The 16,409-nt window shown below is 40.7% G+C and overlaps 2 protein-coding genes across 2 annotated transcripts in view; one reads left to right on the top strand and one right to left on the bottom strand.

Moving 5' to 3' along the window:
• Positions 1-10,691, bottom strand: part of gpr137b.L (G protein-coupled receptor 137B L homeolog) — a 34,050-nt gene extending 23,359 nt beyond the window's left edge. The window contains exon 1 of the mRNA NM_001093524.1: positions 10,165-10,691. Coding sequence (NP_001086993.2) covers positions 10,165-10,566 — 402 coding nt within the window. The 5' untranslated portion in view covers positions 10,567-10,691. The remainder of the gene's footprint in view (positions 1-10,164) is intronic.
• Positions 10,692-11,212: 521 nt separating this feature from the next.
• The window catches only part of nid1.L (nidogen 1 L homeolog), a 250,909-nt gene continuing 245,712 nt past the window's right edge, over positions 11,213-16,409 (top strand). The window contains exon 1 of the mRNA XM_041562803.1: positions 11,213-11,275. The gene's annotated coding sequence lies outside the window, so the exon portion shown is untranslated. The remainder of the gene's footprint in view (positions 11,276-16,409) is intronic.

The following is a 16,409-nucleotide window of genomic DNA, read 5'->3' on the forward strand; positions in this document are numbered from 1 at the left end:
CTTGTCTTACATGTTGTACACAAGATCATTTTGATACTGTAGAAACTATAGATTTTTCTTTTGATGATCTATGCACTATTAATGTGATGGAGGATCTATTAGCTGAGTCTAACCAGCATGAAGATTTAGGTGATTCCATTGTACACACTGGCTTACGGGAGAAATCCCATTTCTATCCAATAGAAAGTAGGGGTACACATGTCGATCTTTTTCAAAAGTTGGTTACGAATGATTTGTACAAGGTACATCAGAGGAGAGCATTTTGCAACAAATCTATGAACTTAACTGACGAGGAGAGTAAGGCTTTGAATGATCTTAGAGAGGATAAGTCAATTGTCATAAAAAATGCTGACAAGGGGGGTTCTGTCGTTGTACTTGATGTGGAATACTATAAGTTAGAAGCGATGCGACAGTTGCAAGATGCGACTACTTATCGGGTTTTAGACAAGGACCCAACCACCATGTTCTATACTAAACTTGTCAGGCTACTAGATTGGGCCAAATTTGAGGATATTGTAAATGAATCTGAATATTCTTATCTTAACAAAGTCAACCCGTGTATTCCCATTTTCCATTGGCTTCCCAAAGTACATAAGAGTGTCATTGAGGTTAAGGGTAGACCCATAGTATCAGGTATTGGCTCTTTGAATGAACCCTTATCGGAGTATGTAGACTGTCTTTTGCTTCCAATGGTACTTAGATTACCGAGCTATCTGAGAGACAGCACTGACTGTATTAACAAGTTACAGAAAGTTGTTTGGAAGAAAACATACAGATGGGTCACTATGGACGTGTCTGCACTATACTCGTCCATAGATCATCAAAGGGGTACATCTTCTGTACAGTTTTGGTTGACTCATTTTGGACTGTACTCGGACAAACAAAATGAATTCTTGATGGAGGCCATACATTATCTTCTCAGTACTAATTACTTCATGTTTAATGGGTCTTTCTACCTACAGAGAAGGGGAGCGGCAATGGGGGCGCGTTTCGCACCCTCCTACGCCAACCTCTTTATGGGTCTATGGGAACGTCGGTTCATCTATGACAACTCCAACCCCTTCCGGGACCATATTGTGAGTTACTATCGGTTCATTGATGATTTAATCTTTATCTGGGATGGCGATTCTTGTACTGTGGACGAGTTTGTACTTTACTGCAATAACCTGGGTTGGGGCATTTCCCTGACTAGTGAAACGCATACCAATACTATTGCTTTTTTAGATATCAAATTTACATCAGATTTGGATAAAATAGATACAGATTTATACCGTAAGCCCATCACCAGAAATACATTGTTACATGCTAACAGCAGTCATCCTAAACATGTCCTGAGAGGTATACCGTCGGGACAGTTTTTAAGGCTGCGTAGGATCTGTACCACTTGGGATTCTTTTAACTCCCAAGCCATGGACCTATGGGATCGCTTTGTTGAAAGAGGGTATGCCACTATGGATATAAAAAGAGCCTATGATAGAGCTGTGAGTGCCAATCGCAAAGATCTACTTAAGGGCAAACCAACAGATAAATTTAGAAAACAGGACTTTAGGTATTCCTGTAAAAATAGGTCGGATGGACTTAAGAATAGATCTGTATCCAATCAGGCCGATTTTCCCAAGTTAGTGACTACATACTCCAATGATACTCCCCTTTTAAAGAAAATTGTACGTAAGCATTGGAGTGTTCTGATGCAAGATTCGGTTCTTCGAGGTCTAATACCTTCTCAACCTGGCTTCATTTTTACAAGAGGTAAAACAATTGGTTCATCTCTATCTCCAAGTTTATTCCTAGAAGAAAAATTAATGGGTCCATCCAATTGGCTGAGTGTGAAGGGTTCGTATAGATGTGGTAGATCGCGATGTCAGGCTTGCAATGTGATGTATCCGTCAAAAACCTTTGTCTCTAGGAATAACTCACACAAGTATGACATTAGATTTTACGCCAATTGTGGGACTAAAGATGTGGTATATTTGGCCACTTGCGTCTGCGGTTTACAGTACGTAGGCAAAACGAATAGACCTGTTAGGAAACGTATCTCTGAACACATGAATGGAGTAAGGAAGGGTGACAGGAGTTCAGCTATAGCTAAACATCTGATAGAACAACATGGAGGCAGAAAATCTATTTCATTTCAGGTTATAGATAAAGTGGTTCTGGGTACTAGGAAGGGAGATGTAGAAAAAGCTCTTCTGAAGAAAGAAGCATATTGGATCTTTTCTCTAGACACAGTGACACCTAGGGGTCTTAACAGGGAATGGGAACTTAATTGTTTCATAGACTAGAACCTTAATAGTCCCTTAGACCAGATTTCTATTATTATAGATCCTTTATATTTTGTATTTTTCATTTTTTCATTTTTTCATTTTCCGCACTACCTTCCTACCCCACATACCTCTACATGTACATGTTCTAATCTCTTTCGATCATTATTTTTGTCTTCATTTATTTCTTTTCCTTTCCCATTTTCCTCTTTTTTATTTCTTTCTTTACCTACTATGGCATTGTCTTGATATCATCATTTTCTCTAGGTACTTTGTCATGTTCTGTTTAAGTAACCTCATTTCCGACATCGATTTATATTTATATTTACTTTAACATTACTATTTTTCTACATATGGTTTGAATTTATCATTATTATGACTATGACTATATTGTTTGTATACACATTTCCTTATATTCTTACATATATATATTTTTTCATATGTCTGTGATTTGGGATTTGTACAAAAAGTGACTATCATATGTTTTTTATATTGGGATTCATTATCTGGTGTTTTTACTTATCTAATCAACTGAATAGGTACAAATATGTTGTCAGCAGGGGGCACTTTTGGCTTCTGATGAAGTGACTTGCTAGTCACGAAACGCGTAGAGCCATGCACTCCCCTGCCTTGTTACTTTGGATCTTGTGGTTTTAATCATTTTCATTAATAAAGGAAAAGATTTTATACAGTCTTTCATATATATTTTTGGATCTATCCCAAGAATACTACCGATGTGTGCGCCATTATCACTTTGTCTTTATTATCCACGTGACCAGAGTGGATCGTCGGTGAAACGGGATAGAACACTCACCTGGCCCCATTAAGGATCTTGTTCGTGCATGACTTTGGTCCTTTGTTCACAGAAGGCAAATTGGCAGCAGAGAAAATTCATATGCACTTTTTTTTTTATTTGGGGTCCGTATATGCCAGCTGCTTTAGTTTATCTATGCATAAACTTTTCTGTAAACCAATGGCATCAATATAGAGGGTGTTTTCCAGATCTATGTAAGAAATTGGGTGAGATAAATGCGGCCAATTGCAATATTTTAGGCGCTTTTCAGAAATCAAATTTAGGAAAGGTTTGCAGCTTGATGCTTAGGAGTAGAAAGACATGCACCCAATTTGGATTCAGGGGAATGTGCACTTTCCGAAAATATATGGTTTTCTGGGGTGAACATACTTTTTTCTACCTCTGCCCCCCCCCAAAACTATGACAATATGGGGGGTCTTCATTTTGAGGCCCCTATATGCCATGTGCTTAGGTAAACCTATACATATCAGGTATAAAACTGTTCAGAAGACCCCAGGCTTTCATATTTGTGGTGATTTGCCATGATAACTAAAAGTATGTGTGGAAATACAATGCTGCAGAGTGGAAATTTTGAGGTGATTTTTGGAAATGTCAGCAAAATCTACAAATTTAGGAAAGGTTTGCAGCTTAGTGCTTTGGAGTAGAAAGACATGCATACCCAATGTGTACTATCCGAAAAGATATGGGGGCAAATTCACTAAGCGCCGCAAATACGCTAGCGACGCCTTCGCCGCACTTTGCCAGGCGAAGTTTCAACAGGGCGCCGCTAATTCACTAAAATCCAAGTTGCGCTCAGAGAGGCGAAAGGTATCGAAGTTGCGCTAGCGTTAATTCGTCAAGCAAAGCGAAGTTATGCTAGCGATGCCTAATTTGCATACGGCGCCAAGTTAAAGTACAATGGACGTATATGTATTAGCAAGTACATTACACTATACAAGCCTGGGAAAGCTTTATAGAATAAAATAGAGTTGTTATTTTGCCCTATACATGTGCCCACTGTATAGTTTTGGTGCCATATGTTAGGAAATGTGGGGGGAAGGAGGGTACCCCCAAAAAAATTTACGATCTTTTTCAGCCTATCACCCTTAAAAAAGTAAAAGACACCAGGGTTTTTTGGGAATTTTTTAACTATTTTTGAAGCAAGCCCTATCTATTCTATTGCACTTCGCCTGGTCTGAGGTGGCGAAAGCAAGTCTGGCACAAGAGGTAACATTCAGTAAAAGGCACAAGTTAGTGAATTAGCATAGTTACGTCCCTTCGCCATAACGCAACTTTGCCTGGCGTAAGGGTGCGAAGTAGCACTAGAGTAGGTACAATTCACTAGCGAATTTACGCCAGCACCCCTTAGTAAATTGCGATGTAACGAAATGACGTCACACTGGCGAATTTGCGCTAGCGTTAGCCACTTCGCGCTTTAGTGAATTTGGCCCATGGTTTTCTAGGGTGAAAGTACATTTTTCTATCTTTGCCCCCCCCCCCCAAACTATGTAAATGTGTTGATTTTGCAACACCTGAAATGACAGACCATATGGGGAGTCTTGATTTAGCAGTATCTGGAATTACAGAACTGATAGCTCAAATGGGGTGTCTATATTTTGGGTCCCCTATATGCCACATGCTTAGGTAAACCTATACATATTGGGCATCAAACTGTTCAGTGGACTCCCGGCACTAATAGTTAGAGTGTTTTACATTGGTACCTAATGATGTGTGGGAGATATGATGCTGTAGATCGGAAGCTTTGAGGTAATTTTTCAAAAAATTCACCAATTTCTATAAAAATTATAACTTTAGGAAAGAGTTGCAACTTGGTAGTTTGGCGTACATAGATATATTTACCCATTTTTGATTTGCCAGAACCTGCTCTTTCTAATAATGCGTAGTTTTCTAGGGTAAACCTACTGTTAGTGGAGTAGTATGCTGTGTTGTGGAGCGGTGCTTTTTAAATTTGGCAGTGTCCTGCTTAGAGATTTTGATCTATAGATGTGAGAAATCCCCATAAAACTATATATATTTGGTATTGGTGCGTTCAGGAGACATGTACCTTTCCAAATCTGCTGTGTTCTCATAAATAAAATAAATTATGATTCTGATATATGTGATTGTACTATGTGAAACATGATTTTTTTAATTTTATTAAACACTAAGAAGCCTATATCTATTTATACATGGAAACAATTCTAGCATATTTGAAAGCTCAGTTTGTCCTGAAAAAAACAATATATTGTTTTCCTGTGTGAACTAAAAGACCCCCCAGGAAAGGCCCTTAAAATGAAAGAATACAAAATGTCTAGAAACTGCTTGGGAGTAGATGTTCACATTTAGGACAAATCAGCTGGGAGGGAAAGGGTTAAAGATATGGTTATTCAAATTATAGAAATATCCCTTATAAGGAAAAACACCATAAGCCTGTCATACAATCACATCAGTATGAACCGGAAAAAGTGTGGTTGTGCAATGACAAGTTTTGTTTGTTTTTTTTTTTTTACTTTAAAGCCAGTTCTAACCAGCTGTCCAACTAAGAAGATTGAAGTATTTCTTGCATAAAATTCAAGTGTATTGAGAAATAAAGCAGGTGTAACAGTCAAAAAGACCTTGGTTTTACCTTGTTTTATTTATTAAATGTATGTTCTATATATTTGGTTCAACTTTATATAGTGATACAATTACTAGATATATTGACAATCACCAGGGTCAGACCGGGCCAGAGGGACACCAGGGAAAACCCCAGTGGACCCTGCCAACCCAAAACCAATCCACGCCAGCAATATTCTTGCTGCTGTCTCCCAAAGTAACTAAATGGCGCACTTGGGGGGGGGTGCGGGGGCTGGCGGTGGGTAGTCAGCGAGCAAGTGTGTGTCCCTCAGTGCTCATTTTTTCAAATAGCACTTCTGTCTGGGGCCTGGAAATGCTCTGCACTTGGGGTTTCAGCACTTAAGCCACATGCTTCAACAAAATTATCCATCCCCCAGAGAAAACAGCTACAGCAGGCATGTCCAAAGTCAGGCCCGGGGGCCAATTGTGGCCCATTTTCAAATTTACACCGGCCCTCAGCCTCCATCATGAAATTAATAATAATGCGGCCCGCCAGCATAGTGCAATCAGTAATCGCATAGCCGTAGCAGTAATATTTGGGCACATTAGTGAAATGATCTTCTACTTGGTCTATACTGCTGCCTGTGTGCTGAAGGTGTTAGCAATAGACACGTACTGGCATGTAGTGATGCACCACTCTCACATACTTCTTTAGGGCTGAAGGTGCAATAGACGTACTGACGTGCCCAAGGCCTGACTTTGGACATGCCTGGTGTAGCTGTTTTCTCTTGGGGTTGGATAATTTTGTTGAAGCATGTGGCTTAAGTGCTGAAACGCCAAGTGCAGATCATTTCCAGGCCCCAGACAGAAGTGCTATGCGATTCCTTGTTTAGATGAGTTAAATAATGTTAATGGTTCAAAGAATCACTGAATGGTCGGCCCCCACACAATTTCACCTCACCAAATCTGGCCCTCGTTGCAAAAAGTTTGGACACCTCTGAGCTACAGTATGTGTAGGCTTGTTACCAAATCATATTTGGAGTTTATTCCTCAGTCTATAAATAAACTACTTATGCACTGGAGCCTACATAAATCAGTAGGATGAGGACCACATTAACATGTCAATGAACTTCTCAGCTGACAGGACTATCAAAGCTATCAATATCAGTAAGGCATGACAGTCTAAGGACCCCATACAAAGGGCAATAATATGCTGACTCAGTCTGGATGGACCAATTTGGCATCTTTTATCACCCACTGCATGGCCACCTTAAGAAATAAGACCATTATTTTACCAGCTTAGCCAGAAAAATGATGCTTGATGCAAATGGAAGATAAAAATATAGGAAGGATGGTATTTTTTTTTCCAGAAAAAGTCAAACCATAAAACCAATATAGTCTCCTGTCTACCAGTGTAATTTACTTCACAATACCTTTTCTGGGGGTTCAGGTGGAAATGGGACATCAGCAATATTACCCCTACTATTTTCGCTGGCAACAAAGTATATGTAATGGAGAGGGTTGAAAATCCACTGAAGTCCCAACAAACAGAACAATCCAAACATGGCCATATATGCGTATTGTCCCATATAAGGTATCCATCCATTTACGCTATGGGCTGATCGATAGGAGAACTGTACAAGCTGGCCAGAAATTAATTGCCCAGGTTTTAGGTTAATCCATAAAGACTGGCCTAGCATGGACAGCTTTTTGACAAAATTACATGTAAATTATATATGCTTTATTGATATGTATACAACGTGAAATACAATCTTAAAGGAAAAGTTCAGTGTAAAACTAAAAACTGGATAATCAGATAGGCAAAATAAAACATGTTTCTAATATAGTTAGTTAGGCAAAAATGTGATGTATAAAAGTCTGGAGTGACTGGATGTCAAACATAATAGCCAGATTCCAACTTCCTGCTTTTCAGCTCTGTAACTAGGAGTTCGTCAGCGACTTGAAGAGGGACCACATGAGACATAACTGTTTATTGAGTTTGCAATTGATCCTCAGCATTCAGCTCAGTTTCAAAAGCAACAGTTATGACCATGTGCCCCCCCTCACGTCACTGATTGGTTACTGCTTAGTCACTAGGGTAACCAGTGGAAACCAAGAGAGCTGAAAAGCAGAAAGTAGTGTTCTGGCTGTTATTATAGCCATCAATCACTCCAGCCTTTATACATTACATTTTTGGCTAACTATATTAGAAACATTTTTTATTTTGCACAGCCTATCCATTTACCCAGCTTTTATTTTTATATTGAACAATTCCATAGATGGACTGGTATGCTCATGCAGGTTGGCCATTTTCAACCTTACCCCCAATCATGACATTTATGTCAACCTCAACAGAAAGACTGGTCTGATTTTCCACATGACTGAAAAGAAATGTTCCACATGACTGAAGAAATGTTTTTCATAGCAAAATGTTCTTATTTCTAACCATTTACTTGTATCTTGTTTGCCAAAAAGGAAATAGATGAGTACCAGGAACAAAAAGTCCCTATAACTTTTAGAGCAGTAGTAAACCGGTACTACATACTGTACTACACCACTTTTCACATTATTATACACTGTTTTGGGTAAAGGAAAAGCAAAGTGTAAAGTGTAAAATCTTAACATGTCATAATGTTATAGGGCTCTTAGTGTACATGCCAGGACCACTGCCATATCACACTAAAAATACTGTTTCTTGTTCTCCATTGCTCTGCTGGGTTAAATCCTTTTTTGATACCTAACATTTGCATAGGACAGGTATGGGTCCCATTATCCAGAATGCACAGGACCTGGGGGTTTCATGGATAAGGGGTCTTTCTGTAATTTAGATCACCATACTTTAAATCTACAAAAATCATTTAAAGTAGAAGTAAAATGTAAATCTGGGCGCTGAATGTTAAGCACCCCCAGTCACTGTAATCACTTACCTGATGGCCTGGAGCAGTGCTCCTGTTAGCAGAAAACTGCACCTGTCCGGGGTTCTTCTTAGCAAGCACCAATTTGGCCCCCTTATTTACACTTACTTTCTCCTTTAAAGTGATTCTGTCCTGATTTTTGTGATGTCGTTTTTATTTCTACATTACACTGTTTACACTGCAAATAATTCACCCTACAATATAAAATTTCATTCCTGAACCAGCAAGTGTATTTTTTTTATCTGTAATATTGATGTGTAGGCAGCCATCTCAGGTCATTTTGCCCGGTCATGTGCTTTCAGAAAGAACCAACACTTTTAGATGGAACTGCTTTCTGGCAGGCTGTTGTTACTCAATGTAACTGAATGTGTCGCAGTGGGAGCTGGATTTTACTATTGAGTCCTATTCTTAGATCTACCAGGGAGCTGTTATCTTGTCCAATCAGAGACTTGAGGGGGAGCCACATGGGTCATATCTGTTGCTTTTGTATCTGAGCTGAATGCTGAGGATCAATTACAAACTCACAGAACAAAAATGTACCATGTGACCCCCCCTTCAAGTCGCTGACTAACTCAGCGTTATAGAGCTGAAAAGCAGGAAGTTGGATTCTGGCTGTTTTATTAGACATCTGTTCACTCAAGCCTTTATATATTAAATTTTTGGCTAACTAACTATATTAGAAACATTTTTTATTTTGCACAGCCTATCTATTTACCCAGTGATTTTCACACTGAACTATTCCTTTAAATTTCAGGCAATCCATTAAAGCTGGCCATAGATACAAAGATCCGATCATACGAATCAAGGATTCGTGCAATTTTCGGACTGAGTGTGGAGAGTCCCGATCGGTCGTTTGGTCGATCAGACAGGTTAAAAGATTTCTGTCGGCTGTCGATAATATCTCTGCATGTATTGCCGATCGTACGATTTTCAGTGGGAGACTGTCACTAGCTTTTGTTGTACATAACTTTCGTATGATTGCTGTCAGGGGCAGAACATCGGCTGATCTGTTCTTTTCTACTTTATTTGATATGAATGGTTAGTGGCAGGTCGGGAGATGGAGAAGTCCAATTGTTCGAGGATTCGAACGATCGGATCTTTGCATCTATGGCCAGCTTAAGAGTAGCCAATATATTGTACACTCACTAAGCCTTATCAAGGCCTATTTTATATGTTCCTTAAAGTGGGGATTCTGTCTTTTTAAGCAGGTTTTGGATTCAGCCGAATCCTTCTGCCAGGCTGAACCAAATTCGAATTTGCATATGCAAATTAAGGGAGGGGAGGGAAAATGCGTGACAGGGGCGATCCTGGCCCCTCTGCCGCCTGAGGCAGCAGCAGTTGCTGCTGCCCCCCCTCCCCCGGAAATTAGCTCTTAAAGTACCAGGAGCAGCATTTTTGCTGCCCCTGGTACCTAATGGCGAAGCGCCCCTGATTGCAAAGTGTTTCAGAATATCCCAGTCTGCATAATACTAAACGTTTACACAAAGATGAACAACCCCTTTAAGTGTAAGGATTTGTTTTTGATGTAATGATTACTAAAGTTTTCATTATTAAAATGTTTTTGGTGCCCAGTGATAGCTAACCTGGATACACTTTAACTGTTTTGCCACAAATTGAGGATGAAATAAGTATACTTTACCCTGGCAAAGTAGAGATTCATCAGGGTCAGGGTGAAGAACTGCAGACAAACCGGGAAACAATAAAGGAGCCAAAAAGTAAAAGCTCCCAGTCTGTTGGCCTCAACAAAGTTCCTGAAATAGAAGGAAAAAAGCACGGCCCGGAGGGACGCCCAGAGCAGGCAAAGGAAGAGGAATACAGTCTGATAGCTGAACCTTTTGTGCTTGTAGTGCAGGACCAGCCATAACTGCACATAAACGAAGGCAAACAGCAGCAGGTAGAAGATGGTATACACAGTAGTGAGACCCAGCTTCACATACGGTGGAACAGCGGGGGTCAAAGTGGGTGGCAATGAATCGTTTTTTGTTGCATCCCAAGCAGGGGATTCCATCTCGTTCCTAGATGTCAGAAATAAAACATCCATGATGTTATGTTGTAGTCAAGGTGTCTGTAGAAAGCTCCCCATACTGCTCTTAGAAAATGTCATCCTCATCATACTATCAATAGAAGAAAAATGAACCATAAATTAAACATGAAAGCAAAAGCAGCACTTCCTCGTTGAGAGGCCGAGTGACGCCCGTAGCACATGACCGGAGCTCTGCATCATTCACGGAGGGCTGGCTCAGCAGTTTAGTTCCAGGCATTCTGACAAAATCAACCCGCAGTCTCTTGCACACATTTAGAATAGTAGTCTAAAAACAATAAAAATTAACGATTTTGTCTTATATTTATTGTTCTCTGTTACATAAAGGGCCATACTAACTCATGCTATTAGGGCCACATTAATAAACGGGCAAAAGGGGGCATTTGCCCGGGGGCCACTGTACTCTCTCCGACCTCTTACATCTCCGTATTGCCAAGAAATTCTTAACGCATTTCTCTCACTGCTGGTAATACTTGTGTGATCTTCGCTTACTTTGTGCTGACAGGTCCTGCCTTACCAATTCATTCTCCTCTCTGCAATCTCAGTAATGCAATCACTCCTTCCTTTTTTTCCTGACGGGTCCCAATATTCCTCCGTCATCATCAATGCTCTGCTCTGGCTTTGCTCTATCATTCTTATGGGCTATATACAAGAAGAATCTGTAGGCACAGAAGTTGGAAAATGTGTCTGTCACAGCATTTATTTAGGGGTAAGTTGTGTTCACATTATGTACATCCAGTGGTTGTAATCCTACAAACAAGGCACATAAACCGATGTGTATATATACTGTGAGCACTGACAATAATACCATTGTGCAGGCAGCGTCATAGATTTTACATGGGACATACATGGGGTGAAATGTGCTGCATGTCTAGCCTGCTGCCAACGTCTAGATAGGCTGTGAGAGTTCAGTTTTATTCTTATTTATAGTTTTGATTGCTTACCTTTATGTTCAGGCATTCTACTATGGGCCATCTGCTTTGCAAATTGTTCCAAAGTGTTTTCTTTATAGATGCTCTAGCAAAGACAATACAATATGCTCCAGTCTGCCTGTCTTGTCTGACAAGCATAGCACAGACGCGTCAGCACATACACAGCAGATTTTAATGCAAAAAATGCACACTTTTGTGTTTTTGTGTTGATATCTGCCACAGGTACAGCACACTATGTGTGCCACTCAGGCCTGGACTGGCAATCTGTGGCTTCTGGCTAATGCCAGAATGGCTGGTATAAGGTCCCATAGAAAGGCAGTATTTAGTGGGCTGGTGGTGGGCTGTTTGGGCCTCTATATAGGCTGATTGGGTCTCTGTGTACCTGAAATGCCAGGGCCTATTTTAATTCTCAGTCCGGACCTGTTGCCACTAGCCTAAATCTATAAAAAAACATAATGGTATATAGAAATGTCATGCTTTCTCTACTCCTCTGACCTTACCACTCCCCTGAAATTTTAAGAAACTCTATTTAATATCTTCTTCCTCTTAACACATACAAACCCCCTCCATTTTTTTCACCTAGTTTTCCTCTAGGGTTGTTCATCATCCAAAGTTTTTTTCAGTTCAGTTGTTTTCAGATTGTTCACCAGAAATATAGACTTTTTTAAATTGCTTTCAATATTTTCTTTTTTTTACTTTTTAACGTTTAATTTTCCTGTCTCTGGTGTTTCAGTCTGTCAGTTTAGTAATCCAGGTGCACATTGTAAACTGTTACAATTTGCTACATTAGTTGATACTTTTCTCAGTAACATCTGTGGAATATTAGCAACTATTGTATCAATTCTAACAGCTGCCTAATGAAGCTCAAGGATTCTGCGCAGCAGGGCCAAATATAAATAACCTAATGTAGCAATTTAGAACAGTTGGCGACACCCCCTCCCAGAGCTGCTTCAGAAAGACATAACATTTTTTTAAACATCAATATTAGAAAAATGGTTACAAATAGAAATTATAAAGTAACTGGAAAAAGTTTTTATGGTGAACTATATGAAACCAACTGAACTGAAAAAACTCAAAGGTGAACAGCCACTATAGATGGGTTGTTCACCTTCCAGCACTTAACTTTTAGTATGATGTAGAGACTGAGACAATTTGCAACTATTCTTTATTTTTTATTATTTGTGATGTTTGAGTTATTTAGCTTTTTATTCAGCAGCTCTCAAGTTTGTATTTCCAGCTATCTGGTTGCTAGAGTCCAAATTACCCTAGCAACCATGCATCAATTTGAATAAGAGACTGGAATATGAATAGGAGAGGCCTGAATAGAAAGATGAGTAATAAAAAGTAGCAATAACAATAACAGTGTAGCCTTACAGAGCTTTTGTTTTTAGATGGTGTCAGTGACCCCCATTTAAAAGCTGGAAAGAGTAGAAGTAGAAAGTAGAAGGCAAATAATGAAAAAACTATAAAAAAAATAAATAAAGGCTAATTGAAAAGTTGGTTAGAGTTAGCCATCCTAAACATACTAAAAGTTATCATAAAGGTGAACCACCCCTTTAACCTGCTTGCTATAACTAAACCTGGATTTCTTCTACAGATTTCACCTAATTTGGATTGTGGGAGACAGGTAAGGAGTTGGGGTAGGTGTCCTTCTCCCCAGGGGTGCTTCGCCAATGAGGCAAGTTGAGGCCGTCGCCTCAGGCAGCAGCGCCCCACTAGGTACCAGGGGCAGCAAAAATGCTGCTCCTGGTACTTTAAGAGTGAATTTCCGGGGGAGGGGGGGCAGCAGCAACTGCTGCTGCCTCAGGCAGCGGAGGGGCCAGGATCGCCCCTGCTTCTCCCTAACTATTGCACAGTATAATTTCTTCTCTTTGCCCTATTTCTGTCATTTCCCTCCTTTAACAGTTCTTAATTTGGCTTTTTTTCACTTTATATTGCTTTCATATACCGACCTGGACCAGTCCCTTACAGATTTGCTGCTTGGCATATTTCCTTCCCTTTGACACGCCTTTATCATTTTTGATGGTTTAGTTACCCATTAGCAATCTTAATGTCTCTTTTGTATCTAAGCTTCTTCTTATTCCTGTGTTCTGATTCCCATATATACTTCAGTGGTAATGCCCTTAATTGTTTTTTCTTTATATTATTAGATTCTGCTCACAAATTCCCCTTTTTCTCTCTAATTATAATGTGCCTACATTCAACTGCCATTAGCTCCTTGTTCCCATTTTGTATTTCCCCAGACACACATATACCATATCTACAAAGTATTTATATATTTCATGTTTCCTCTTTTGACTCACTCTTATATCCACCATCTCCTGTTTTAATGTAACTACCTCTCTTCCTTTTAACACACTCACCACCGTGAATAATGCAAACTTGACATACAACTGAATCAGGATTCACAAAAAGTCATGTACGTGTGAGTGCCCACGGTGCAAATCCTGGTCAAAACCAGACTTTTGCTTCTACAGAACTGCACTGTTGTCGTATAGATCAGCCTCTGCTTAGTGAAACAAACCTGCTGCACACATATATTTACACTGTACAAAACCTTCACAATTTTGATCTACACTTATTTACAGATCTCTTCCCTTCCCCATTCTGTCCACTTGCTTAAGACTTCAAAACTAAAATCAGTGGTACTAGGATGGCACTGTACACAGTAGGATGGCACAGGGCCAAATCCATGTATAATACCCCCAGAATTCATAGTAGGATGGCACAGGGGCAAATCCATGTATAATAACCCAGAATTCACAGTAGGATGGCACGGGGGCAAATCCATGTATAATACCCCCAGCATTCAAAGTAGGATGGCACAGGTGCAAATTCATGTATAATACCCCCAGCATTCACAGTAGGATGGCACAGGGGCAAATCCATGTATAATGCCCCCAGAATTCACAGTAGGATGGCACAGTGCAATTCCATGTATAATACCCCAGAATTCACAGTAGGATGGCATCGGGGCAAATTCATGTATAATAACCCCAGCATTCACAGTAGGATGGCACTGGGGCAAATCCACTGAGGCGCAGCATCAGGGCCGGAACTAGGGGTAGGCAGAGTAGGCACGTGCCTGGAACGCAGAGGTGGAGGGGCACCAGGCACGTACTTACTTCTACCCATAGTCAGGTCCCTTCTCTGCCGACCAGCCACTTGTTCTATTCGCGGAAGTTGATATATTTGCGCTTGCACGCGAGCGTCTTTTCGCGCATGCGCACGCGCGTCTTTTCGCGCATGCGCACGCGTGTCTTTTCACGCATGCGCACAATTGCCTTGCTTGCGCGCATGCGTGCACCCAGATGGCGCAGCAACCAGGCATGCTGCCTAGGGCGCCTGCCTGGCTTGGCCCGGCTCTGCGCAGCATAGCACAGTCACGTGATAACAGGAGCCTCTGGCCCTCGGCTCCAACTAGAGTCCAGAGCAAGGTACTGGCAGCAACTATGGGCAAAAGCAAATAGACTGATGGACACAGCAGCGGGAGGTGGTGGGCTGAAACAATTCTGATTTTAGTGAAGCCCAAATAGCCTGAAGCTGCATAAGTGTTCACCCGGACTGCACAGATTATAAATAATTTTATTAAGGCAAGCCACCGCAAGTTAACTAAGGTAGAGCCTAGGGGCCCACCGGGTTTTTTCCCGGGACCGGCAGACCAGTCCGACCCTGACTGGACAAAAAATGAAAATATGTTCTCACATATTTTATTGATTACATCCCAAAATGAACCCCAGAATTAAGTATGTATGTTAATGACTAATTTGTGATGGTAACAAACTTAGTAAATTAAATGCTTAAAGGAGAAGGAAAAGGTTAAAACTAAGTAAGCCTCATCAGAAAGGTCCACCTAAATATACCAGTAAACCCTCAAAGTAGTGCTGCTCTGAGTCCTCTGTCAAACGAAACACTGCATTTCTTTCCTTCTATTGTGTACACATGGGCTTCTGTATCCGACTTCGGGGCAAATTTACTAAACGGCAAAGTGGCCAATGCTGGTGAAAACTCGCCAGCGTGACGTCATTTTGCCAATTTACTAACAGCCTAACGCCTGGCAAAGTTGCACTCTGGGGCAAAATTACGCAAATTGACTAAATTTTTTTCTATGAGCGTTACTTCTTTCGCAAGAGTTGACTTCGGCAGGTTAAAAAAAAAAGTCCCTAAAAAACGCAGGCGTGTTTTACTTTTTTTATAGGGTGATAGGCTAAAAGGGTGCCCACCTCCCCCCTACATTTTATAACATATGGCACCTTAACTATACTGTGGGCACATGTGTAGGGCATAAGGACACCCCTATATACTTTTATTAACTTTCCCTGGGATTGTGTAGTGTAATGTGTGCTGCAGCATACATGTCCATTAATTTTTAAATTTGGTGCCGTATGCAAATTAGCCTTCGCTATCGTTTTAACTTTGAACGGCTGATTGTACTATCACTTGCGCAACTTTGCAAGCGTTCGGTAACCTGTGCACAACTTCGGATCTTCGTGAATTTGCGCAGCCTTGACGAATCTACGCCTGGCTAAGTGCGGCGACGGCAGCACTAGGGGATTTTTGGAGGAAAGTAAATTTCCCCTTTCCTGCGTTTAGCTTAAACCTCCTTGGCCCGGGCGCGAGCATGCTCAATTTGCTCCTCTTCCCCCCTCCCTCCTCTGCTGTAATCTGGGCTCAGAGCTATAAGTGAGCAGGGAGAGACTCAGGTAGGAAGTGATGTCACACCAAGCTAATACTACAGCTGCTATCCTAAACAAACAGAGAGCTTCTAGAGCTTTTTGCTCAGGTATAGTAAAGCATTCTACAGAATAAATATAGCATTCTAGCTTGCTCTATTGCAGCTAATTTCCGCAGCCTCCGTAACTTTCCTTCTCCTTTTAAAATTGCTTAACAGTTAATGAATGTGTTTTTGGA

This window comes from Xenopus laevis, chromosome 5L, assembly GCF_017654675.1.
Source record: "Xenopus laevis strain J_2021 chromosome 5L, Xenopus_laevis_v10.1, whole genome shotgun sequence".
Taxonomy (NCBI): domain Eukaryota; kingdom Metazoa; phylum Chordata; class Amphibia; order Anura; family Pipidae; genus Xenopus; species Xenopus laevis.